Raw genomic sequence first — 27,307 nt, 5'->3', positions numbered from 1 at the left:
TCACATTTTTATAATGGAAAACATGTAGATAAACATTTCATAATGTAGAAACCTAGGGGAAGTGAAGAACTCAAAATGCTTTAAAATTTTCATCAACACTTCTTAATAACTGAAATTTCAATGACCAAAATCTGGTTTTAAACAAAATAATTTAAAATAATACATATTTCATAATATGATTAATATATTGAATGAAATGTTTTTACTTGCATGCCTCAGTCTCCCAAAAACCTAGGCTGGGACATCCTTGTTTTTAAATCCCTCCATAGCCGCGCCCCTCCCAATCTCTGTAACCACCTTGAGCCCTACAATCCTCAGATTTCTGCGATCCTCCAATTCTGATCTCTTGCGCAGCCCAGATTTTCATCACTCCATCACTGGTGGTTGTGCCAAGGCCCTATGCTCTGGAATTTCCTCCCTAAATCTCTCCACCTCCCCTCCTTTAAGACATTCCTTAAAACCTACCCCTTTGATCAAGCTTTTGATCACCTGTCCTGCTATCTTCTTTTGTGGCTCGCTGTCAAACTTCTTCTGATAACGCTCCTGTGAAGCGCTTTGGGACGTTTTACTAGTGAAACCTGTAGAGACACTCCCACAAAACGGACACGTGCCGATAGACCCAAATAACTTGCATTGCAATAGATACAAGCTGCACCTTGAAACCACAGACATTCGCAAATTAGGAATTACGGACAGTCTTCAATGCACCAAGTCCGTTTACAACTTAAAACATGGGACATGCAGATAAGTTTGAGGCGACAGCAGGTGAAAGGAACGGCTTTTGCGGAATAGAGATCTCTTTACACAGCATCCACAGTGGCAGAGAAACTGGTCTATCTCTGGGATTGAAGGCTTGCCTGGCTCTGTCCCAGGGATAGAGGGGTTTCTCTGCCGTTATAGATGCTGGGTGAAGAACTCCCCATACTATCTCACCTTCAGTTTACAGTCAGGTGCCTGCTGCACTGACACCAGTGTATCTTCCCACCTCCGGCCCAATGATGTTACCCCCCCACCGCCGCAGAGTGCCGGGACTGGCTGTTCGGGACTCTGGGAATAATGAGCTAGAAGAGCACAGGTGTCAGTAGCAAATCGAGGATTGGGAATCAAGGGGGGGGGGGGGGATTGGCAATTGGGGGACCTCGGGAAGCAGGGGTGCTCAGGAGACTGCAATCGGCGAGCTGCGGGGGGGGGGGGAGGGGGGCAGAGAGTCAGAAGGAGGGGAGGAGAGGGCAGTCTATAGTCAGGTTGGGGGGGCGGGGAAAGAGGAGAGCTCAGGAGTCCGGGGAGGGGGGAAAGAGAGCTCTGGAGTCGGGGGGGGGGGGGGGGAGAAAGAAGAGAGCTCTGGAGTCGGGGGGGGGGGGGTGAAGAAGAGAGCTCTGGAGTCGGGGGGGGGGGGAAGAAGAGAGCTCGGGAAGAGATGGAGACTGGGGAATGGAGGCTCAGGAGAAGAGGGAGACTGAGGACTTGGGGAAGAGAGGGAGACTGGGGATTGGGGGCTGAGGGGGAGAGGGAGACTGGGGACTGAGGGGGAGAGGGAGACTGGGGACTGAGGGGGAGAGGGAGACTGGGGACTGAGGGGGAGAGGGAGACTGGGGACTGAGGGGGAGAGGGAGACTGGGGACTGAGGGGGAGAGGGAGACTGGGGACTGAGGGGGAGAGGGAGACTGGGGACTGAGGGGGAGAGGGAGGCTGGGGACTGAGGGGGAGAGGGAGACTGGGGACTGAGGGGGAGAGGGAGACTGGGGACTGAGGGGGAGAGGGGAGAGGGAGACTGGGGAATGGGGGCTGAGGGGAGAGGGAGACTGGGGAATGGGGGCTGAGAGGAGAGGGAGACTGGGGAGAGGGAGACTGGGGAGAGGGAGACTGGGGACTCGGGGAAGAGAAGGAGACTGGGGATTGGGGGATGAGGGGAGAGGGAGACTTGGAAATGGGAGCTCGGGGAGAGGGAGACTGGGGAATGGGGGCTGGGGACAGAGGGAGACTGGGGAATGTGGGTGCAGGGGTAGAGATGGAGATTGGGGAATGGGGGCTCCTTGATAGATGGAGACAGGGGGTCGGTGTTAATGCTCCATGAGTCTCCTCCCACCTTACTCCATCTCCCTCTATCAGCATAACCTTCTATTCCTTTCTCCCTCATGCTCTTATCTAGCTTCCCCTTAAATGCATCTATAATATTCGCCTCAACCACTCCATGTGGCAGTGAGTTCCAAATTCTCACCACTTTCTGGGTAAAGAAGTTTCTCCTGAATTCCTTATTCGATTTATTAGTGACTATCTTATATTTATGGCCCATAGTTTTGGATTCCCCGACAAGTGGACACATCTTTACTTTTACCCTGTCGAACCCCTTCATAATTTTGAAGACCTCTAGCAGGTCACCTCTCAGTCTTTTCTTTTCTAGAGAAAAGAGCCCCAGCCTGTTTATTCTTTCCTGATAGTTATATCCTCTCAGTTCTGGTATCAACTCTCATTTATCTAAATTGAAATTAATTTGCCTTTCACACACCCATTCTGCAAGCTTGTTCTGAACTTCTGCTGTGCATTGCGAACACCTCTGGCCACTACACCCCCCCAACCCCCCCGGGACCTCAGGATCAAACTCTGCTGCCTCTGGTCGACCATCCAGTCCTGCTTGACTCCTCTCAATCCACTGCACATCTCCACTAGTTCCCCAGCTATTGGTCTCCCCACCCTTTCTCCACTACCAATTATACACCTCGTTGTTGGTTGGTGGCTGCTCGAAGTTGACCTCACATTGTCTATTAGGGTGCATCAGCCTCTTGGGCCTCAGAGTTTAACGCTATGCTGTTTCGTATTGTCTCGTCCCACCTTCAGTTTATAATGACTGCATGTCATGCTTAAGTAACCAGTTTCCATGTCATAACTTCTATGTATTTCTAGATAAGAATGTAGGAACAGGTGTAGGCCATTTAGTCTCTTGAGCTTGTTCTGCCATTCAGTGACATCATGGCTGATCTGCAACCTAACTCCATATACCCGCCTTTGGCCCATATCCCTTAATATCTTTGGTTAACAAAAATCTATCAATATCAGATATAAAATTAACAACTGATCTAGCATCAATTGCCGTTTGCGAAAGTTCCAAAGTTCTACCACTCTTTGCGTGTGTTTCCTAACTTCCCTTCTGAAAGGTCTGGCTCTAATTTTTAGACTATGCCCCCTAGTCCTACATTCCCCAACCAGTGGAAATAGTTTCTCTCTAGTAACCCTATCAGTTCCCCTTAATACCTTGAAAACTTTGATCAAATCACCCCTTAACCTTTTAAATTCCTGGGAATACAACCCTAGTTTGTGTAATCTCTCTTTGTAACTTAATCCTTTGAGTCCAGGTATCATTCTGGTAAATTTACACTGTACTCCCTCCCAAGGCCAATATATCCTTCCTAAGGTGTGGTGCCCAGAACTGCTCACAGTACTCCAGGTGTGGTCTGACAAGGGTTTTGTATAGCTGTAGCGTAACTTCTACCCCTTGTAATCTCGTCCTCTAGATATAAATGCCTTTTTGATTATTTTCTATACCTGACCATGGCATTTTAATGATCTACCTGGACCCCCAAGTCTCTTTGGACCGCTACTGTTTCTAATTTTTCACCATTTAGAAAGTACACTGATCTATCCTTTTCAAGTCCAAAGTGGATGACCTCACATTTGCCCATTCGCTTAATCTATTAATATTTCTTTGTAATTTTATGCTTCCATCAACACTGCTTACAATGCTGTCTTTGTGTCATCGGCAACTTGGATATGTGGCTTTCTAATCATCATCACGCACACCTTGATCAAGTATTTCAAGTTACTGAGTCAACAAATTACCCTCAGGATAAGCACTTGTGTACAATCCCCCAACATTCTTCCACGGAAGGAGAAGAGAATGAAAAACAACATTATTCAGTTTTAAAATAAAGTGAATTAAAAATAACAGAACACCAAGCCAAAATTAAATTGAGGACCCTGACTATCTAACACACGTTGTCCCTGATTTGGGTGTCAACCTCACCTTGTATGATCTTGTGCTCAACAGGAAATCTTCCATCTTGATAATTCATTGCATAATGTTCCTAGTACAGGAAACTCATTTTTATCCGGCACTGACAGGACCGGCGTGGTGCCGGTTTATCAAAAAGTCCGGGTTACAGAGAGGTATAGTAAAAGGTACAAGAGCCCGGTACACAGCAACAGATCCAGGCGTCCCTGTTGCTTAGCAACAGGTGCAGGAACCCTGCCACAAGATCCAGGCATCCCTGTTGCTTAGCAACAGGTGCAGGAACCCCGGTTACACAGCCACAGATCCAGGAACAGCCACTAATATGAAGTAAAACTTACCTGAACCTACTCCTGAATTTTGCCGGTTAACAGAGATTTCCGGTTATTTAGGTGCCGGTAAATCGAGAGTTTCCTGTAATACAATACAAACACTTGCCAAGAACAACTATGACAGAAAACAAATGATTTAGAACTACAAAAAGCGAACAAAAATGACGACAAGCTATGTTGGAGTCACCAAAAACTGCATGGCTAAGTCAATGGGGCATCTGGGATCGCATGAATGTCGGGTCACAAGGTATATCAAGGGGAGGAAGGAACTGGAGGAACATTCTGTGCTAAGATAGGAGGCAGGAAAGATAAAATGTTGCAAATAGGGATGGCAAAATCATACAGCCTGAAAAATGGTTATAACCCCTGCCCCCATTTTTCAGTTTTTTTACAAGTTGTTTTAGCTAAATCCAAAGTCAAGTGAGTAGTAAGACTCCATTGCCACGGGACACAGCCTTCCCAAAGTGATGAATTTCACCCCTTTTTATTTCTGCTACAGAGACAGCACATTTGAATGCATGAAAAGAAGCCTCCACCAGCAGTCAGGAACGTTTTCATATTTTTCTATCTGTGTAGGGTAAGATGGCTCATAATACCCGGGAGCGGGCGATGGCGGGTGGGGCTGTTCACTTAGCCCCATGAGGACAGAGCCCTGCAGCTGCTGGGCTACAAGGCTGACGGCTGTGGCCCAAGCAGACATTGGACTCGGGCAAGGGGAGTGTCACATCCTCTTGCATTATCTCCTGGCCAGGAGACAGAAGAGGGACATCAGAGATTTGTGAATTCCACGGCTGCATGTTTAAATGCTCTGTCGTGGCTGCAGGTTGGGAAAAGGAAATTAGAGCGGGGGATGCCCAAAGAAGTGTGTGAGCACTGGCATACACCACTTTGGGTGATTTGCCTTTCTCCGTGTCGCGCATTGAATGTGAAAATAAAACTTACATGATGTGGTAAATGAACATGTTTACCATTGTAACATTTTGTTCCTCACTCCTACAGGACCACGGGAACAATAATTTGCATCTAGATAGCGTCTTTAACATAATAAAACATTACAAGGCGCTTCACAGGAGCTTTATCCAAATGTGACACCGAGCCATATAAGGAGATATGAGGACAGGTGATCTAAAGCTTGGCCAAAGAGATAGGTTTTAAGGAGTATCTTAAAGAAGGAAAGAGAGGTCGAGAGATGCAGAGATTTAGGGAGGGAATTCCACAGCTTAGGGTCCAGGAAGCTGAAGGCACGGCCGCCAATGACAGAGCGATGAAAATCGGGGATGGGCAGGAGGTCAGAATTGGAGAAGTGTAGATATCTCAGAGGGTTGTAGGGCTGGAGGAGGTTACAGAGATAAGGAGGGGTAAGGCCATGGAGGGATTTGAAAACAAGAATGAGAATCTTAAAATTGAGGCTATGCGGACTGGGAGCCAATGTAGATCATCGAGCACATGGGTGATGTGTGAACGGGACTGGTGTGAGTTAGCATACGGCAGCAAAGGACTTCAGGGGTGTAGAAATGTGAAGGAGGTTGATTGGGGAGCATGGCAAGTACCTGCAATTTCTTGGGCCCGTGAGTGAGGAGAGTAAGGTCGTCAATCAGAATGTAGGGCAGAAGCTGGAAAACTGTGGGCTGAATGTGAACAACCTTTGCCAGGTTGTTACATGTACAGTTGACATCTACACAGCAAGTACCATTGTACTGCAGCTGGTGCTTGTGTGCACACCCCCCCCACCCCCATAGAGGCACCTTTTATGGATACAGTCCAAGGCCACGAGGGACATGCTGCTAGCCAACAGGAAGTTCCCAGGGTTACTTCTTTCCACCCCAGGCTTAGTGCCAGACACAGGCCTTGCAGGAGCCGGCTGCTGAGGACGATCCTCAAATGATACAGCCAGCCAGTAGTCACAGTGCAAATTCTCCCCACGTCTCCTCGGAGCAGCATTAGGAACCCAGCTCCCAACCGACATGTTAGGCCGAGAGGCCGTGCCCTTGGTACAAGTGGGGTTCGTGCACAGGGAGAGGCGAGGCATAGGAGACAAAAAGGGTGCTCTTCTCCTGCAGAGACCACTTCCTCCCTCGGCCTCACTTACAGCTCACCCTCAGGCACTCCTGTGAGGGTGCTAGTCTTGTAAAAAGTTTGCTGCTATTGTTGGTGTTGTGTTATTTATTGATATTTACTGATAGCTATTTATAAATTGTTACTCTTATTGTTGTTGCTGCTAAAATAATTATGTGAAGGCATTTGCAACTTATTGAAACTTTGAACATTTTTAATAATTATTTCAACATGTTTACATTCACAACTGTTGAAGAAAAAATCTAGCACTACTTTTAAACTGATTAACTAGCTCCATTTTTGTTTGAACTCTTGCACTGAATAAAAGTTCCACTGTTTGATTTAAATCTTGCCTGTCCTTCCTTTTGTGTACTGTCCTGAGGGAGAGGAGGTGACCATAAATCACGCCTTTGACAGGCTCATTGCGACATGAATGACCAGCCCTAACTGGTTGCGGCAGGGTTAATTCACATTTACGGCGCAAATACAGCAATTGCTTGACATGCAATAAATGTCAATGGGGAGGATGACAGCTGTGTCCCAATTCTTTGTTTTTTGCACGGCTAACGGTGAAGCGTGCAATTTGTGCATCAGAACACACTGCGTATCTCTTCTTTGCCACTAATTGCTGTCTTTTTTTATGCACTAATAATGGCGGGCAGTGTGAACTTGTCATTATTTTTCCAGCAATTTCTGGGCCATTGATTCCTGACCAGCATGGAACAACCACAAGAGGTGCTATTTGCGTATTCCTAGGGAGGCAGCTGTATTGCAAGTGGTTTTCATATAACAGACCTCAACGAGCCATCTGGGGAAGTCCAGTGGCCAGAAATAAAACTTGTGCAGCTGTTTTTGCTCAAGGATGCAAAGCGTGAACGAATGAAGTTGTTTTTCGTGCGGTGCTAATCCTGGTTAATGTGCTCTGTAGTGTTAATGGGGCCGATTCCACAGCATCAGAAGCTGGGAGTATCACCCGGATGTCTGACAGGCATGGAAACCCATCAGCATGCTTAAGAGTTACCAAACCAAGTTATTGAGAAACAGGTAGAATTTGCCCAATATGGAGTGCACACTCCGTCCCCATAGGGTGGCACCCCACTTACCAAAGAGCTGACTGGCAAAATCCAAGGCTTAAAGACCCCTACCTCCCATACGTATACAGGGGTACTGCTGCAATTTACCACATAAAATCATACAGCTTGCACTGGCACAGCATCATTCATAACATAATATTTTGGGACGCAGTATATGAGTAATTTGAGCCATGACATGACAAGTGTAGCAGGCTTGGGTGGAACAGATAATTGTGGACTTATGGTTTCTAAAGCATTCCACTACTGGGGGCTTCCTAACCTCATGACTAGGTCTGTTGTAAACTGATTGATAGAAGTTGATTGCTATGATCATCAACAACAACGACTTGCATTTATATACCATCATTAACGTAGTAAAAAGGCCCAAAGCACTTCACAGGAGCGTCATCAAACAAAATGCGACCGAGCCACATAAGTAGATATTAGGACAGGTGACCTAAAGCTTTTTCAGAGGTAGCGAGGCGGAGAGGTTTAGCGTGGGAATTCCAGAGCTTAGGGCCAAAGCAGCTGAAGGCATGGTGGAGCGATGAAAATCAGGAATGCACAAGATGCTAGAATTGGAGGAGCACAGAGATCTCAGAGGGTTGTAGGGCTCAAGGAGGTTACACAGATAGGAAGAGGCAAGGCCATGGAGGGATTTGAAAACAAGGATGAGAATTTTTAAAAATCAAGTCGTTGCTGGACTGGGAGCCACTGTAGGTTAGCAAGCACATTGATACAACAGCTCCATCATCGTTGTATCATGTGACTACCAGATAGTAGACGGACATGTCTTTTTTCATCTAGTAATTCCCATGCTCCTATGTAAGCATCCTGCTGCTTGCCCAGCCAAGAGCACCCTACTTATTAGGGCACTAACTTGCAAGTTTGTATGGTACAAGAATACCAGCTTCCCAGGAGGTCGGCCACTAAAGACCCATTAATAAGCCAGGCTGGCTGTTCACTTATCAACAATGCCCAGAAGTACTGTAGTCTGCCTGGTTCATATGAAATTATCGAGTCTGCCACTGGAGATTTACTCGTTTCAGTCTTCGACTGCAATCCTCATCATCTTGAAGCCAAGCTGACCCCCCCCAAAGAGTCCCTGCTTACACCCCTCCAAGGAGTCATTAACTGATGAGACAAATAAGCCCTCACTTCTCACAAGTGGCAAAAGTCACCATGCAATGTCTGAGGGAATTGCGTGTCCATACTGTGGCGAGGCACATCTTCTTGAACACACTATAGATATACATCAAATCAAATGGTAGCGCAGTCTAACAGGTCCGCACCACCCCCCCCCACCGCCCCCTGAATTGACCTATGTTTTTTTTACCTCTCCCAGGAAATTTTGTGGTTGTTGGTGGGCGAAGGGTGATGGGGGACACAGTGCTAAGTTGTACCATATCGGTATGATGGATTCGATGGTATAGCTATTCTTTCCCTATCTGTTATTTTTGTTTGTTCATAAGGGGATCACAGCTGAGGCTGAGCTCGGGCTTTTCCTCACCCTACAACCACACTTGCAATTTTCAACAAGGGTCTCTCCCAAACTAGCTAATTGTAGGGTCAGAAATATTTCACAGACTAGGAATATGGGACCTTCCATTCTGTATGGGCCAATATCATACTGGGCAGTGAATTTACTTACGAAGGCAGGGTTGAGCTCTCTGAAAATTATGTTAACCATAAAGTTATCCCTTATATTATTTGGAAATTTAAGTGTATTTACCTTTCAAGACTGGTTTAGTATAGTACGCTGAAGAGGTTGCTTACCACATCACTTGCACTGGAAAATTCATTGTTGACAAGGCTTTCAAGCGCCATCCACCGAACAGGTCTATTCTCGTTGTCCCCCAAGCAGTGGTAGTCCATAGGGAAGAGATCCCTGGAGAGAGCATTGTCTGTAATCTTTACCTGAAGACCATCATCAATTCTAGGATGAATGCAGAATTATAATAATTGTAATAGGGAAGTGAATTATTAACTTGAACACATAAATATACAAAGATGTGAATTTCTAAGTTAGAATATGTAAAATCTGGTACATCATAAGTTTCTCAAAGTGAACACAAAATATAAAAATCAGAATGGGGGAGTATGTGCGTGTTCTGGTCTAGATGGTAAGTGAATACTGTACATTCTAATGTTGGCACACACTTCACTGCGCTTAAACAAACCTTAATGTGTTATGCAGATTTTTTTGATCAAACTGTACAAATCACACATTTTAATTCGTACAGTAATGGCTGAACAATGTGGTTACTGCAGACCAATAATTTGTCACTTACTGTTTCAAATATCCACTTTATAGTCTGTTACTTGCAAGAGTTTTCCCCAAGGCTACAAAAAAAGTGTAGACTATCTAGTTTGAAACATGGATTTGTGTGGGCTTCCTGCAACATAAGGGTGAGAAGAAGAAAACACACTACATTGTATACATAGAATTTACAGCATAGAAACAGGCCATTCGGCCCAACTGGTCTATGCCGGTGTTTATGCTCCACACAAGCCTCCTCCCATCCTAGTTCATCTAACCCTATCAGTATTCCCTTTCATTCCTTTCTCCCTTATGTACTTATCGAGCTTCCCCTTAAATGCATCTATGCTATTTGCCTCAACCACTCCATGTGGTAGCAAGTTCCACATTCTAACCACTCTCTGGGTAAAGAGCTTTCTCCTGAATTTCCTATTGGACTATCTTATACTTATGACACCTAGGGGGCTAAAATGGATAGCCCCCAAAAATGGATCCAGGGATCGTGATGTGCGATTAACCCACACGCTTTGGATGCAATGCAGGCAGCGCGCCATCTTTGTGTTACCTGCGCATTTACATGATTTAGCGTGCAAGCCAGCACTAAACACGCTGTTGATTGGCTGCAGACATTAGCAAGGAGCCCAAAATTGATACTTGCTAGCACTACTTAAAGTTAGCCTGCACTGCTTAAAGGGGAGGTGTATTGTGGCTGGGAGTCCTTTGTGAGTTGAATCTGACCTGGGAAAATCAGAACTTGATAGGTCTTGATGGAGGAGGTGGAAGGGGGAAGAGACGTCCTGTATCCGCAGGGGGGCCAGGAGGCCCTCCAGAAACATGGTGAAAAAGTAGTGGGAGCAGATAGCCATGACACTCAATGCCAGGAGTTTAGCCCTTAGGACCTGGATGCAGTTACACAAGTTTAATAACCTCACACGAGTTGTCAAGGTCAGTGAATGCATCTTCAAATCAACTGCACTACTCAGCTCAGGCACTGCTCAAATAACCACAACCTCATTCACTTATCTCTATTAATTAATCAGGACTTATACCTAACATGCATATGCTTCATCTCACCCTCACACACTTAGCACTGTTGCAAGTCTCACACACACACATCACAGCTTGCACAAACTGCCAGCTATTCAACCATGACAGCCACATCACCCAAACATACTGCACCACATTCACTGACACTTCCCTCTCTTTTGCAGGAGAAGGTGGCGCACAACTGAAGGCAGCAAGAACCAACCGCAGGGGGAGAGGCGTGCCTGCATTATCTAACCCCCGTGGAGGAGACGGTGCTGGCCATTATCGGAAGGGCCAGCAGCAGGGCTGAAACCATTGAAGATTATGGTATCCTCATACCTAATCCTCCTTCTCACATCCCACTTCCCCCTGATCCCATACACTCTTCTGATTTACAAGCTGCAGCTGGTGTAAGCATGCACCTCTTACTTCTCCCCCACCCCCCATCTCTCACCACAACCTAACCCTGGAGTCTTTTTCCTTTCAGATACCCAAGAAGTGCAACCTGGCCAGGTAGTGGAGGGACACCAAGAAGAGAGTGATGATGAAGACACACCGACACTTGATTTCACACTCGCAGTTACCAGCTCAGATACTGACACACTGCGTATCTTAGAGGATAGACTAGAGGCGGGATCTGCACTGGTGAGACACTGGGCACAAGTGCGCTGCGCCAGGGCAGGGGGCAAGGATAGTGCAGATGCCAGCTCACCAGAGAGGTTCTGCGGCAGAGGAGTCAGATGAGGACTTCGATGGGCCAGGCTACAGAAGGCGGCTGATGGGTATACACAACGAAAAGCTTGGTGCCAGAAAGCCTGCGTTCAATGTCAAGGAGCATGGTGGAGTCAACAACAATTTGTATTTATATAGCGCCTTTAACATAGTAAAAGATCCCAAGGTGCTTCACAGGAGTGTTATAAAACAAAATTTGACACCAAGCCAAATAAGGAGATATTAGGGCAGATAATCAAAATCTTGGTCAGAGGTAGGTTTCAAAGAGCATCTTAAAGGAAGAAAAAGAGGTAGAGGCGGAGAGGTTTAGGGAGGGAATTCCAGAGCTTGGGGCCTTGGCAGCTGAAGGCACGGCCACCAATGGTGGAGCGATTAAAATCGGGGATGCTCAAGAAGCCAGAATTAGAGAAGCGCAGTTATCTCGGAAGGTTGTGGGCAATGTTCCCTCTAATTTTTTTTGTACTGAGCGGGCCACAAACACCTTTGAGCGCGACCTTTTTGTCAGTGAGCAAATTTTAAAATAACAACAACAACCACTTAAAAGCATATATACTGTAATGCCATATTGCCACCCCACCGTCTCAAATCATGAGACAATCAGACAAGGTTCTATACAAGTTTAACATAACTTCTCTGCTTTTGAATGCTAGAAATAAGCCCCAGAGCTTTATTTGCACTTTTATGTTTTTTTTAACCTGCATTGCTACTTGTAATGAGTTGTGAATCTATACCCCTAGATCCCTTTGCACCTCTACTCCATTTAGACCCGTTTTTTCCAATAGTAGGTAGCCTCCTTATTCCTCCTACCAAAATGCACCACCTCACACTTATCTATATTGAAATTCATTTGTCATTTACATGCCCATTCTGCAAGTTTGTTTACGGTAGAACTAATTGAAAGCTTTTAGTTCGTCATGTACAACCTCTATTTAACAAAAAATTACTTGTCAGAAATGACTGGGATATAAAAGAACTTCATAATAATACATTAACACTTCAGAAATGTCACTCAGTTACATGGTTATGCATCGACAAACAATCCAAAAGCCCCAGGTGAGCTGAAAGAGGCATATCTATTCGTGCAATCTGTATTAATTTTAAAGTTTTCAACGTATTAGCCCATCCCTCATGTCACTATAGCAGTGACTGCACCAGCAGCAGTTTTCCTATGGCGCTGACGTGCTGTACGTCCACATAAGTAATCAGAATATTAATCACACTGCAACCAGATAATAACATTATTAAAAAGAATTGAACAAAAACAGGTATCCGTATTTCCAACTTCAATCACTTCCAATAATAAACATTGGCCCAGAAATTTGGGCCCCCACGGGTGAGTACGTGCTGTGCACTCACCCGTAGGGCCAACGGAAGTGCCGGTTTCGCGCATGCGCTGTAAACCGGAACTTCCATTCTCTTGAAGGAAGGGGTTCGAAAGTCAAACGCATGCGCCGGAGAGGCAGTGCATAGACCTGAAACTTCAGCTTTTTTCACAGGTTTTTCAATGCGGGTAAGTCCCTAGCAGCTGCTTTTAACAAGGTAAGACGTGAAGTAAGTAACATTAAAACATTTTTTTCCCACTGGTTTATCATTTTAAAATACTTTAAAGAAAGGTAAGTTTATTTTTAGCCCCGTTAAAAACTTTTTTTAAAAATTCAAAAATTAAAATTTTTGTTTAAAATAGTTAATTTATGTAATTCATAGTTATGTTAAAAATGTGATTAAAAAAAATGTATTTGAAGTTTTACTTAGGTTTTGGGGCCGATCTCTATTCATAGATTTGACAGGTCTTCCTGTCAAATTTATGAATGGAGATTGGCTCCCCATGGCCCACGTGATCCCAGGGACGCTGCAAACTAGTTGCGCCCCTGGGATACGTGTGCCCTGCACACCGGCAGCTGGAGCAGGCACAGGATCAGAATTCCACGCGGGCCCACAGCACAATGGCAGGCGCGCTATGTAAGTGCAGGTTGGGGGCTTGCGCCCGCGGGAAACCTCCAACCCGAATTTCTGGGCCATTGTCTTCGTGAACCAGTACCCCCCGTAACATGTCAGAAATGCAGCACTTATTCACAAGTGCAGAAAAACACACACACAATTTGCGTCACCGAATTAAAAACAAAAAACAGGAAGAGCTATGATTTAACAGAAATAAACATTCATCTTTCTTCCTGGACAGGAGAACCAATCAAACTGACTTGGAAATGTTTACTAATGTGTTGACGTAAAGATGTTAATTTATGAATTTTGCTTCTAATGTTTTTCTCTCAAACATTCTCCACAATATTAATCCCTGCTCTTATCACGAAGTGTTGAATTATTTTAGGTACTTCCCAATTAAATAGTGGGAAACAAACTTCATTGTACTCTCAATTTTTAATCTCCTATTTCAAACATTTATACCAAATCAAAATTGTACACTCAGTTTAATCGAAGTATTTTCTGTGTCTTTCTCAATAAACAAATAGTAGTTTCTTCTAAAGTAGCTTCCTGCAATTTTTATACATCATTACATAACTTGTGTTTCTATTAACACTCTACTAAATGTTTAAGAGGAAATCTGTATTTACATTATTCCTGGGACTCCTTAGGACTATAGAACAGGCAAAATAAAATGGTTTGTGCTTTTCCCCTTTTTTGGCTCTTTTCCTAAACGTCTTAATGATATATATTTTTTTTAAAGTCATATGTAACTCCTACAAATTCTCCCCCCTCAACAGCATGATTGCATGTTTGTGTAAAGCTACTCACTTCAGTTGATCGTTCAAAATCAAATATTGAGAAATTTCAATCATAAAATGTTTTAAGCATTTCAGATTCCCTTTAAAAGCATTTGGACTTCAAGACCTGGTTGAAACTTGTTTAGATGGGGGGAAAATTGATTTTTGTCCAAAATCACATTCGAAACTTAGGGGGGGAAAAAGTGTTTTCAACACTCATTTTTTGTGAAAAGTTAATTAAAAATCTTTAAATTCTTTCAAGTCTCATTGCAGCTTTGACAGAAGTTGCTCCAAGTTTATTTTTCATTCTTCAACGCTGTTGTTAAACATACAACAAAAAATAATAAAATAAACTTTAATTCCAAACAGAGCTCAAATAAGAAAGTGTAGGAATAGGTGTATTCCTAACAAATAACGGAGCTTGACTCGGAAGAACAAACAGGATTTTAATGTTGAATTAGATGAAGTACAGCAAACAACGTAGAACGATGCAGGAGAGTCGTGGAACAGGTCTTTCCCCAGTGGGGACGCCACGAGGACTGACTAGGCAGTCCGGAGGTTTGCGCGATGACGTCATCACATTTGCGTCGTGACATCATCGCGTTGTTCGCGTTTCCCGTGCTTGGGGCATCACGTGACTTGCGACGTGACGTCATCGCGTTTGCCCGCGCTTGGGGCGGTCACGTGAATTGCGTGATGACGTTATCACGTTTACCCGGCACTGGAGCTGGCCGTTGCGGCCGAAGTCGCGGGAGCGGGAGGCCAAGCTGGGCCGGCGATTGCCGCGGGAGCGGGAGGCCAAGCTGGGCCGGCGATTGCCGCAGGAGCGGGAGGCCGAGCTGGCCCGGCTCACGTTCTTAAAGGGGCAACGGCCCGAACATGCAAACTCAATACAACGTAGGTAAAGGGAATTATGTCCGATAAGTAAGGGACACTCGGTGGTACCGCTACAAAAGTGAATAAAGTGGTTAAATATCCTAAGAAGGTGGTGAGGTTATCTATCCCCAGCCTTGGCGATGAGTTGGGATCAGTGTAGGAGAAGTTGTTTCCTCTTTTTCTGCTGCCTCCGTCTCTCTCAGACTCGGAGGTACAAACGGGCACAAACCTTTTCCCCTCTCTCATAACATGATTTAAATAACGCTGATAGACTCTTTCAAAAAGGGGACGACTACTCGTAAAATTTAACTGGAACTTACTGCGGGACATTCAATGTCACTTTCCCGTAATTTTTTCCGTCTTTAAACAATTCTCTGAATTAAAAAAAATCATTTTTATTTCACCGGGGTCCTAAAACTTGTTTGCTTTAGCCTCCTTCCAGTGGCCATTGTACATGTGCTGCGCCTCTACCTGTGTTGTTCCAAAGTATCGGCGCCGCTCAGTCCCGGAAATAGACTACACGCGTCTGGACCCTCGCCCCTCTCTCTGTCCCTCTCTCCAGCCCCCCGTCTCCCTTGACCGCTGCATGGTGGTGACGAAAGTGCAGTCGAACTGTATATTGCGCATGCACGGCTCCGGTATATCGTGAGCATGCACAGAAGGCTGCAAAGGCATATAATCACAGTGCGTGAGATTCTCCCGCTGTCCAGCTAAAAGGTCAAAGTTCAAGGGAGAAAAACAAATGCCTCCCGGCATTACACAGCGACCCATTAACCATCGGAACACACACTTCAAGAGCTGCAATTGCGATTGGCTCCGAGGTCGCAAGACTCACAAACGACTGTCTGGATTCCCGGGGCAATTTCAATTCAGCTGCGCGGGAGCTTGGGGATTGCTGAGGCGCCGCCAAGAGGGAATATTGCTAGTGGCTCCATGGAGCATAAATCTGCTGTCCTCTCTCAGGGTAACAGCATTCGTCCGCTCAACCCTTGGTCAGTGCTTTTCTGGCCCAACGAGGAAGGAGGCATTGATGGATCTGGTCCTGGGGAATGAGGTGGGTCAAGTGGAGCAAGTATCAGTAGGGCAACATTTAGGGAACAGTGATCATAGTATCATAAGGTTTAGATTAGTTATGGAAAAGGACAGGGAGCAATCTAGAGTAAAAATACTTAATTGGAGGGTGGCCAATTTCAGTGGGTTGAGAACGGATCTGGCCCGGGTAAACTGGAATCAAAGATTGGCAGGCAAAACTGTAATCGAACAATGGGCTGCCTTTAAAGAGGAGATGGTTCGGGTACAGTCGAGGTGCATTCCCTCGAGGGGGAAAGGTAGGACACCAAAGTCAGAGCTCCCTGGATGACGAAAGAGATAGAGAGTAAGATGAAGCAGAAAAAGGGGGCGTATGACAGATGTCAGGTTGAGAAAACAAGTGAGGACCAGGCTGAATAAAGAAACATCAGAGGGGAAGTGAAAAAGGAAATAAGGAGGTAGATGAGATACTTGATGGGATAAAAATTGATAGAGGAGGTACTAGAAAGGAAGACTGTACCTAAAGTAGATAAGTCACCAGGACCGGATAGGATGCATCCTAGGACGCTGAGGGAAGTGAAGGAAGAAATCGCAGAAGTACTGGCCATAATCTTCCAATCCTCCTTAGATACGGGGATAGTGCCAGGGGACTGGAGAATTACAAATGTTACACCCTTGTTCAAAAAGAGTGTAAGGATAAACCCAGCAACTACAGGCCAGTCAGTTTAACCTCAGTAGTGAGGAAGCTTTTAGAAATGATAATCAGTGACAAAATTAGCAGTCACTTGGATAAGTGCAGATTAATTAAGGAAAGCCAGCACGGATTTATTAAAGGCAAATCGTGTTTAACTGACTTGATTGAGTTTTTTTGAGAGGTAACAGAGAGGGTTCATGAGGGTGATGTGGTGTACATGGACTTTCAAAAGACTATTGATAAAGTGCCACATAATGGGCTTGCCAGCAAAGTTGAAGCCCATGAAATAAAAGGGACAGTGGCAGCATGGATAGGGAATTGGCTAAGTGACTGGAAACAGAGTAGTGGTGAATGGTTGTTTTTCATACTGGAGGAGTAGTGTTACCCAGGGGTCGGTAGTAGGTCCACTGCTTTACTTGATAAATATTTATGACTTGGACTTGGGTGTACAGGACACAATTTCAAAATCTGCAGATGAAACACAACTTGGAAGTATAGTGAACAGTGAGGAGGATAGTGATAGACTTCAAGAGGACATAGACACGCTGGTGGAATGGGCGGACACATGGCAGATGAAATTTAACACAGGAAAGTGCAAAGTGATACATTTTGGTAGGAAGAACGAGGAGAGGCAATATGAACTAAAGGGTACAATTCTAAAGGGAGTGCAGGAACAGAGAAAGCTGGGGGTATATGTGCACAAATCGTTGAAGGTGGCAGGACAGCTTGAGAAAGCAGTTAAAAAAAATTACAGGATCCTGGGCTTCATAAATAGAGGCATCGAGTACAAAAGCAAGGAAGTTATGATGAACCTTTATAAAACACTGGTTCAGCCTCAACTGGAGTATTGTGTCCAATTCTGGGCCCCGCACTTTAAGAAGATTGTGAAGGCCTTAGAGAGGGTGCAGAAAAGATTTACAAGAATGGTTCCAGGGATGTGGGATTTCAGTTACATGGTTGGCCAAAGAAGCTGGTGTTGTTCTACTTGGAGCAGAAAAAGTTGAGAGGAGATTTAATAGAGTTCAAAATCATGAGGGATCTAGATAGAGTAGATAGAGATAATTGTTCCCATTGGCAGCAGGGTCGAGAACCAGAGGACACAGATTTAAGGTGATTGACAGTAGAATCAAAGGCAACATAAGGAAAAAAAAAATTGCGCAGGAGTGGTTATGTCTGGAATGCACTGCCTGAAAGGATGGTGGAGGCAGATTCAATTGTGGTTTTCAAAAAGGGAATTGGATAAGTACCTGAAGGAAAAAAAATTGTAGGGCCAAGGGGAAAGGCCAGGGGAGTGGGACTTGCTGAAGTGCTCTTGCAGAGAGCCGGCATGGCTTGACGGACCAAATGTCCTCCTCCTGTGCTGTAACCATTCTATGAACCCTGCCACTCCACCAGTGCCCTTGCTGTTGCCCGTCAGCCCAGACTGCTACCGTCCATGCCGAGATGGCGCAGTCTGAAGCTGGGCCTTCTAGGCCCCGAGCTGCTTGAGGTCACTCTCCAAGGGCAGCTGTAGTCTCTTCCACTGAAAGTCAGCAACCTTCCACTGGCTATGCTGCAGCCACGGCATAGCAGCACTAGGACAGGCACTAAAGGAATGCTCAAGGGTGATTAATTTATACTTGTATGCAATATGGCATTACTTAATTTATAAATTTGGGTGGAATGTTTATTCTGTGGTGGCTTTTATTTTTACATTGTGGCCAAGAGGACAATATGATGGTCAGTTTCAGAGGGAAGGTAAGGAGTGTGAGGCTGTTGGTGAATGGGGAATTGGGGTTGCAGTTACTGGTATCGCACACATACAGCCCGGGCAGAAAGGGGCTTTCTTGTTTACTGCATCCCTTCCTCTTCTGCCTTCTCCTCATGCTCCTCGCCTGATAGCTGGTGGCAAGGGCTGTCCCTCATGATGGCAAGGTTGTGCAGCATACCACCACAAATCGAGACCCACTCAGTCGAGTACTGCAGGGCTCCTCCAGAGCGGTCCAGGCAGCGGAATCGTTGCTTCAGCAAGCCAATGGTCTGCTCTATCACAGTTTTTGTGGCAACATGGCTCTCTTTGTATGCATGCTGCGCACGTGTGCATGGGTTGCGAGCCGGTTTCATGAGCCATGCCGTCAGCGGATAGCCCTCGTCACTCAGTAGCCACCCTTTGGTTTGCCATGGTGGCTGATATGCAACTGGCACAGCGGACTACCGCAGAATGAAGGCATGACTGCTGCCTGGATACCAGGCATTGACCTACATGACACGCTGCCTATGGTCACACACCAGCTGCACGCTGAGGGAGTGGAATCCTTTTCAGTTCCGGTACATGGCAGAGTTGACATGCGGTGCCTGCAAAGCAATGTGCGTGTAATCAATGGCACCCTGCACCATGGGGAAGCCTGCAATCCTGGCAAACCCTTGTGCTTGCTCCGCATGCTTGTGTCTGCCAAAAATGAACAAAATGAAGTTCGCTCTCTTTGAAGAGACAGCCTCAGTGACCTCCCTTATGCAACAGTGGACAGCAAACTGTTGAGGTGTTGCTAATATCTCCAGCACCAGCCTGGAAAGAACCAGACGCATAAATGTTCATCGCTATGCTCACCTTCACAGTCACTGCAGTCCATGCCCTGTTCGGAGGTTGCAGTTATGGCTGCAGCAGTTGGCAGGTTTCAGGTAGGACCTCCTTAGTGAAGCGCACTGCTGCTCACTGAGGTTCAGGTATGAGAATTGCTTCCTGAACACTCTGGGCAGATATGGCCTCCTGCTGAGAGCCCTTCCCCCTCTGGCAGTCCTGCTCTGCGTGGGCTCTGCTCATGCTCCTAGTCATGCTCTATTCCAAGAGGAAGGCCTACTAATGCACCCATATCTGGGAGCAACTCATTTGTGCAGAAGCCTTGAAGTCAGCAAAAAGTACTTCAGCACCTGCAACACCACTCCCTGTAGATTTTTGAAACTTGAAACTATGGAAAGCACTAAAAACGTGTAGAATTGTAGCAAAAGCCAGAAGAAATCGACCAGCAACTAATCTGTGAGTAGTTGATGATCCCTTTAAATAGCTCTGGTTGGGGGCAGGTCCTTCCTGCTGCTTAACGCATGTTCAGTTGTGCGAGCTTAAGAGAGAGCATCAGCTGGAACGATGAGTTCCAAAATGGCAGCGCTGGTGTCAAATCAGCACGCTGATTGACGTCTGATTCTGCCTGCTCTGCATACTTCCGGCAGACATTCACTGTGTTAACGCCTGCACCAAGATGGTGTCCATCGAGCTTCACCTCACAAGTGTGCGCACGTGCCACGGACATCATTTTGCAGCTCTAAGGGAACTCGTAGCGCCCAAAAAGCGGGTGGTACCGAGTCCAATTTCTCACCACTAGTATTCGACAAGTGGAAACATCTTCTCTATGTCTACCGTATCAAACCCCGTCATAATTTTAAGACCTCTATTAGGTTACCTCTCAGCTTTCTCTTTTCTAGAGAAAAGAGCCCAAGCCTGATAGTTATGAACTCTCAGTTCTGGTATCATCCTTGTAAATTCTGTTTGCACTTTCTCCAGTGCCTCTATATCATTTTTGTAATATGGAGACCAAAACTGTGCACTGTGCACCAAGTGTGGTCTAACCAAGGTTCTATCTTTATAGCCACCTCTTTCAAAACCCTAGGATGTAGGCCATCAGGTCCAGGGTATTTATCCGCTTTCAGTCCCATTAATTTCTCCAGTACTATTTTTTTACTAATACAAATCTCTTTCAGTTCCTCATTCTCGCTAGACCCTTGGTTCTCCACTATTTTTTGCATCTTCTTCCGTGAAGACACACACAAAGTATTTGTTTAATTTCTCTGCCATTTCCTTATTCCCCATTATAATTTCTCTTGTCTCAGCATTTAGTTTCGCTAATCTTTTCCTTTTTACATACCTGTAGAAGCTTTTACAGTCTGTTCTTATGTCTCTCGCTAGTTTACTCTCATATTCTATTTTCCCTATCTTTATCAATTTCTTGGTCCTCCTTTGCTGAATTCTAAAATCCTCCCACTCCGCAGGCTTACTACTCTTTTAAACTAGATTATAAGCCTCTTCCTTTGATCTAATACTATCTTTAACTTCTCGTTAGCCACGGTTGGACCACTTTTCCTGTGGGGTTTTTGAGCCTTAAAGGAATGTGTTTGTTGTAAATTATGTATTAATTCTTTAAATGCTAGCCATTGCTTGTCCACTGTCATACCTTATAATGTAGTTTCCCAATCTACCTTAGCCAACTCGTCCCTCATACCTACGTAGTTCGCTTTGTTTAGAATTAAGACCCTAGTTTTGGATTCAACTAAATCACTTTCAAACTCAATGTAAAATCCGATCATTTTATGGTCACTCTTCCCTAAAGGCCCCTTTACTACAAGGTTATTAATTTAACCCTTTCTCACTGTACAATACAAGATCTAAAATAGCCTGTTCCCTAGTTGGTTCCTCAACAAACTGATCTAGAAAACTATCTTGCATACATTCCATTAATTCGTCCTCCACACTATTACTACAAATTTGATTTGCCCAGTCTATATGTAGATTAATACATATAGACATGTTTTATAAATATATTAAGAGTAAGAGGATAACTAAAGAAAGGGTATGGCCTATTAGAGATTATGAGGGTAATCTGTGTGGAGGTGGGAGACGTCGGTAGGGTTCTTAATGAATACTTTGCGTCTGTTTTCACAAAGGAGAGGAGCGAAGCAGACATTGCTATCAGGGGGGAGGAGTGTGAAATATTAGATGAAATAAACATAGTGAGAGGGGAAGTATTAAGGGGTTTATAGCAGCTTTAAAAGTGGATAAATCCCCAGGCCCAGATGAAATGTATCCAAGGCTGTTAAGCGAAGCAAAAGAGGAAATAGCAGAGGCCCTGACCATCACTTTTCAATCTTCTCTGGCTTCAGGTGTGGTGCCGGAGGACTGGAGGACTGCTAATGTGGTACCCTTGTTTAAAAAGGGAGAAAAGGATAGACCAAGTAATTACAGGCCAGTCAGCCTAACCTCGGTGGTGGGAAAATTATTGGAAAGAATTCTGAAGGACAAGATAAATCTTCATTTAGAAAGATACGGATTAATCAAGGATAGTCAGCACGGATTTGATAAGGGAAGGTCATGTCTAACAACGACGATAGCAAAATACTGCGGATACTGGAAATCCGAAATAACAACAGAAAATGCTGGAAAAACTCAGCAGGCCAGGCAACATCCGTGGAGAGAGAAATAGAGTCAACGTTTCAGGTTGAAACCCTTTGTCAGGACTGAGAGAAAACACAGGAACTGAAACAGATTAAAAGGCCAGTTTGGGGGCTGGGAAATGGGGACAAAAGAGAAGTGAAGAGACATTAAGAGGTTTTCAAGACAAGACGAGATGGTGATAGGACTAGTAAAGAGACAAAAGACGGCTCTAGATGTTTATTAAATGGATACAGTGTGAAGTGTGAAATGTGCTGACAGAATGAGAGACATCTGCCATGTGGGAGAGAAAAAAGGGGGAAGGGCACAAAACAAAGGTGTGGATAAAATATATATAAAAATGTAATAGGGGCCGAGGTTATGATCTGAAATTGTTGCTCGATATGGAGTCCGGAAGGCTGTAAAGTGCCTAATCGGAAGATGAGGTGCTGTTCCTCGAGCTTACGCTGGGTTTCCGTGGAACAATGCAAGAGCCTGAGGACGGTAAGGTCTGAGTGGGAATGGGGCGGTGAATTAAAATGACAGGCGACCGGAAGCTTGGGGTCATCCTTACGGGCTGAACGGAGGTGTTCCGCAAAGCGGTCACCCAATCTGCGTTTGGTCTCCCCAATGTAGAGGAGACCACATCGTGAGCAGCGAATACAGTATACTAGATTGCAAGAAGTACAAGTAAATCGCTGTTTCACCTGGAAGGGGCGTTTGGGGCCCTGGACAGTGGGAAGGTATAAGGGCAGGTGTTGCATCTCCTGCGCTTGCACGGGAAGGTGCCGGGCAAAGGGGAAGGGGTGCTGGGGGTGATAGAGGAGTGGACTAGGGTGTCTCGGAGGGAGCGGTCCCTACAGAATGCTGAAGGGGGAGGGGAGGGGAAGATGAGTTTGGTGGTGGGATCATGTTGGAGGTGGCGGAAATGGCAGAGGATGATCCATTGAATGTGGAGGCTGGTGGGATGAAAGGTGAGGACAAGGGGAACCCTATCGTGGTTCCGGGAGGGAGGGGCAGGGGTGAGGGCAGAAGTGCGGGAGATAGAACGGACACGGTCGAGGGCCGTGTCAACCACGGTAGAGGGGAATCCTCAGTTGAGGAAAAAGGAAGACATGTCGAAAGCACTGGTGTGGAAGGTGCCATCGTCGGAGCAGATGCGGTGGAGACGGAGAAACTGGGAGAATGGAATAGAGTCCTTACAGGAGGCGGGGTGGGAGGAAGTATAGTCCAGGTAGCTGTGGGAGTCAGTGGGCTTGTAGTGAATGTTGGTCAATAACCTATCCCCAGAGATAGAGACGGAGACGTCGAGGAAGGGAAGGGAAGGGTCGGAGATGGACCATGTGAAGGTGATGTCTGACAAACTGGACTGAATTTTTTGAGGAAGTAACAAGGAGGGTAGATGAGGGTAGTGCGTTTGATGTAGTGTATATGGACTTTAGCAAGGCTTTTGATTAGGTTCCACATGGCAGACTGGTCACAAAGTTAAAAGCCCATGGGATCCAGGGCAAAGTGTCAAGTTGGATTCAAAACTGGCTCGGAGAAAGGAAGCAGAGGGTAATGGTTGATGGGTGTTTTTGTGACTGGAAGGCTGTTTCCAGTGGGGTTCCGCAGGGCTCAGTACTCAGTCCCTTGCTTTTTATGGTATATATTAATGATCTTGACTTGAATATAGGGAGTATGATTAACAAGCGGCGGCAGCAGCGAGGCGCAACCACAGTGGCTGGACCTGGGGGAGAGCAGCGACCGAGGCGGAGCATAAAAGCGGCGGCAGCAGCGAGGCCCGACCACAGCGGCTGGACCTGGGGGAGAGCAGCGACCGAGGCGGAGCATAAAAGCGGCGGCAGCAGCGAGGCCCAACCAACTCAGCAGCGGGGAGAGAGGTAAAAAGTAATCAGAGTGTGACGTCACCAGGGAGCAGGTAAGTGATTGGTTGGTGAGTATTTCACTATTTTTTAAATTTTAACTCTGGTTTATAGTTGCTAAGGTCTTTCTGGTGTAGCGGGGACTGTTGGTAAACCATACAAGCGCCCTAGTGTATATCTTTAATTGGTGGTATTGAATTAATTTAAATTAATTAAGGATAAGTCATGTCAGGACAGCCCAGCCCAGTGTTATGCTCCTCTTGCTCTATGTGGGAATTCAGGGACGCTGCCTGTGTCCCTGACGACCATGTGTGCCAGAAATGTATCCAGCTGCAGCTACTAGTAGACTGCATTGCGGCGCTGGCGCTGCGGATGGATGAGTTTTGGAGCATTCACGATGCTGAAAGGGTCGTGAGTAGCACGTTTAGTGAGTTGGTCACACCGCAGGTAAGGGCTGCACAGGCAGAAGGGAAATGGGTGACCATCAGGCGGAGCAGTAGAAGCAGGCTAGTGCAGGGGTCCCTTGTGGACATCCCCCTCTCAAAAAGGTATACCGATTTGGATACTGTTGAGGGGGATGACTTACCAGAGGAAGGCAGCAGCAGCCAACTTCCTGGCACCAGGGGTGCTTCTGCTGCTCAGGAAGGGAGGAAAAAGAGTGGGGGAGCAACAGTGGTAGGGGATTCTATCGTAAGGGGAACAGATAGGCGTTTCTGTGGCCGTAGACATGACTCCAGGATGGTTTGTTGCCTCCCTGGTGCCAGGGTCAAGGATGTCACTGAATGGCTGCAGGGCATTCTGAAGGGGGAGGGTGAACAGTCAGAGGTCGTGGTTCACATTGGGACCAATGACATGGGTAGGAAGAGGGATGAGGTCCTGCAGCAAGAATTTAGGGAGCTAGGCAGCAGACTAAACAGCAGGACCTCAAAGGTTGTAATCTCTGGATTACTCCCGGTGCCACGTGCTAGTGAGTATAGGAATAGGAGGATAGAGCAGATGAATGCGTGGCTAAAGAGTTGGTGCAGGAGGGAGGGCTTTAGTTTCCTGGATCACTGGGCCTGCTTCTGGGGAAGGTGGGACTTGTACAAGTCGGACGGGTTACACCTGAACCAGAATGGGACAAATATCCTTGCGGGGAGGTTTGCTAGCACTGTTCGGGGGGGTTTAAACGAACTTGGCAGGGGGATGGGATACAGAGTGGAGCTATAATAGGGGGTGATGTACAGCCAAATATAGAGGAAAAAAATAAGTCAGACTGGAAGGCAGAGCAAATATGTAACGGCACAAGGGAGTAGGGCAAGGCTAAATGGCATTTATTTTAATGCAATGAGTCTTACGAATAAGGTGGATGAACTGAAGTTGTTGATGAACACATGGGAGTATGATATTGTTGCTATCACGGAGACATGGTTGAGGGAGGGGCAAGACTGGCAGCTCAATATTCCGGGGTATAGAATCTTCAGGCGAGACAGAGGGGGGTGTAAAAGAGGAGGGGGTGTCGCAATATTAATTAAGGAGACAATTACTGCTGTAAGGAGGGAGGATATATTAACAGGTTCCTCTAATGAGGCCATATGGGTTGAACTTAAAAACAAAAAGGGGGCTAGCACTTTGCTGGGAGTGTACTATAGGCCCCCAAACAGCCAGGGGGAGACAGAGGAACAGATATGTAGGCAAATCTCAGAGAAGTGTGCAAATAATAGGGTAATTATAGTGGGGGATTTCAACTTCCCCAATATTAACTGGGATAGTCAGAGTGTGAAAGGCTTAGAGGGTGCAGAATTCTTAAAGTGCATCCAGGAGAGCTTTTTGAGCCAGCATGTAGAAAGTCCTACAAAAGAGGGGGCGGTACTGGACCTAATTCTAGGGAATGTGGCCGGGCAAGTGGTAGAAGTGTTAGTAGGTGAGCACTTTGGTGACAGTGACCATAATTTGGTGAGATTTAAGGTAGTCATGGAAAAGGACAAGGATGGACCGGAAATAAAGGTTCTAAATTGGGGGAAGGCCGATTTTAATATGATAAGGCAGGATCTGGCCAATGTGGACTGGGATCAGCTACTTGAAGGAAAATCCACATCGAAGCAATGGGAGTCTTTCAGAAAGGAAATTGAGAGTGTACAATGGCAACATGTTCCCGTAAAGGTCAAGGGTGGGACCAACAAGCCCAGGGAACCTTGGATGTCAAGGGATATACGAGAAAAAGGGGGGCTTTTGGCAGATACAAAGGACTAAAGACAGAGGAAGCCCTAGGAGTATAAAAAGTGCAGGGGGATACTTAAAAAAGAAATTAGGAGAGCGAGGAGGGGCCATGAAATAACACTGGCGAGCAAAATAAAGGAAAACCCTAAGGTCTTTTATAAGTATATTAAGGTGTTTTATAAGTATATTAAGGGCAAGAGGATAACTAGGGAAAGAGTAGGGCCCATTAGGGACCAAAGTGGCAAACTGTGTGTAGAGCCAGAGGATGTAGGTAAAATGAATTTTTTGCATCTGTGTTCACTGTGGAGAAGGACGATGTGGACATAGAAATCGGGCAGGGGGACTGCGATATACTTGAACATATTAGCATCGAGAGGGAGGAGGTACTAGCGGTTTTAGCAGGCTTAAAAGTGGATAAATCCCCAGGCCCGGATGAGATGTATCCCAGGCTACTATGTGAGGCAAAGGAGGAGATTGCAGGGGCTCTGACACAAATTTTCAGAACCTCTCTGGCCACAGGGGATGTGCCAGAGGACTGGAGAACAGCTAACGTCTTACCATTATTCAAGAAGGGTAGTAGGGATAAACCAGGGAATTACAGGCCAGTGGTAGGGAAATTATTGAAAAACATTCTGAGGGACAGAATTGGTCTCCACTTGGAGAGGCAGGGATTAATTAGGGATAGCCAGCATGGCTTTGTCAAGGGAAGATCATGTCTGACCAATTTGATTGAATTTTGAGAGGGGGTGACTAGGTGTGTGGATGAGGGTAGTGCAGTGGATATGGTTTACATGGATTTCAGTAAGGCTTTTGATAAAGTCCCGCATAGGAGACTGGTCAGGAAGGTAAGAGCCCATGGGATCCAGGGTGCCTTGGCACATTGGATCCAAAACTGGCTTAGTGGCAGAAGGCAGAGGGTGATGGTCGAAGGTTGTTTTTGTGACTGGAAGCCTGTGTCCAGTGGGGTACCGCAGGGATCGGTGCTGGGTCCCTTGCTGTTTGTGGTCTACATTAATGATTTGGATGTGAATGTAAAAGGTATGATCAGTAAGTTCGCAGATGACACGAAAATTGGTGGCGTGGTAAATAGCGAGTCGAGAAGCCTCAGGCTACAGGACGATATAGATGGGTTGGTCAGATGGGCGGAACAGTGGCAAATGGAATTTAACCCTGAAAAGTGTGAGATGATGCATTTTGGACAGACTAACAAGGCAAGAGAATACACAATGAATGGTAAGACCCTAGGAAAGACAGAGGATCAGAGGGA

At 45.9% G+C, this 27,307-nt stretch overlaps 1 protein-coding gene across 3 annotated transcripts in view; it reads right to left on the bottom strand.

The window, feature by feature from the left end:
- The window catches only part of ryk (receptor like tyrosine kinase), a 436,205-nt gene that overhangs the window by 17,600 nt on the left and 391,298 nt on the right, over nt 1-27,307 (bottom strand). For all 3 annotated transcript variants that reach the window (XM_085990858.1, XM_085990859.1, XM_085990860.1), the window contains one exon: nt 9,240-9,399. In XM_085990858.1, coding sequence (XP_085846984.1) covers nt 9,240-9,399 — 160 coding nt within the window. The remainder of the gene's footprint in view (nt 1-9,239; nt 9,400-27,307) is intronic.

Source organism: Somniosus microcephalus, chromosome 6, assembly GCF_052327205.1.
Source record: "Somniosus microcephalus isolate GS21.2 chromosome 6, FLI_Smic_1.0, whole genome shotgun sequence".
Classification (NCBI taxonomy): domain Eukaryota; kingdom Metazoa; phylum Chordata; class Chondrichthyes; order Squaliformes; family Somniosidae; genus Somniosus; species Somniosus microcephalus.
This window is presented reverse-complemented; position numbering and strand designations above follow the sequence as displayed.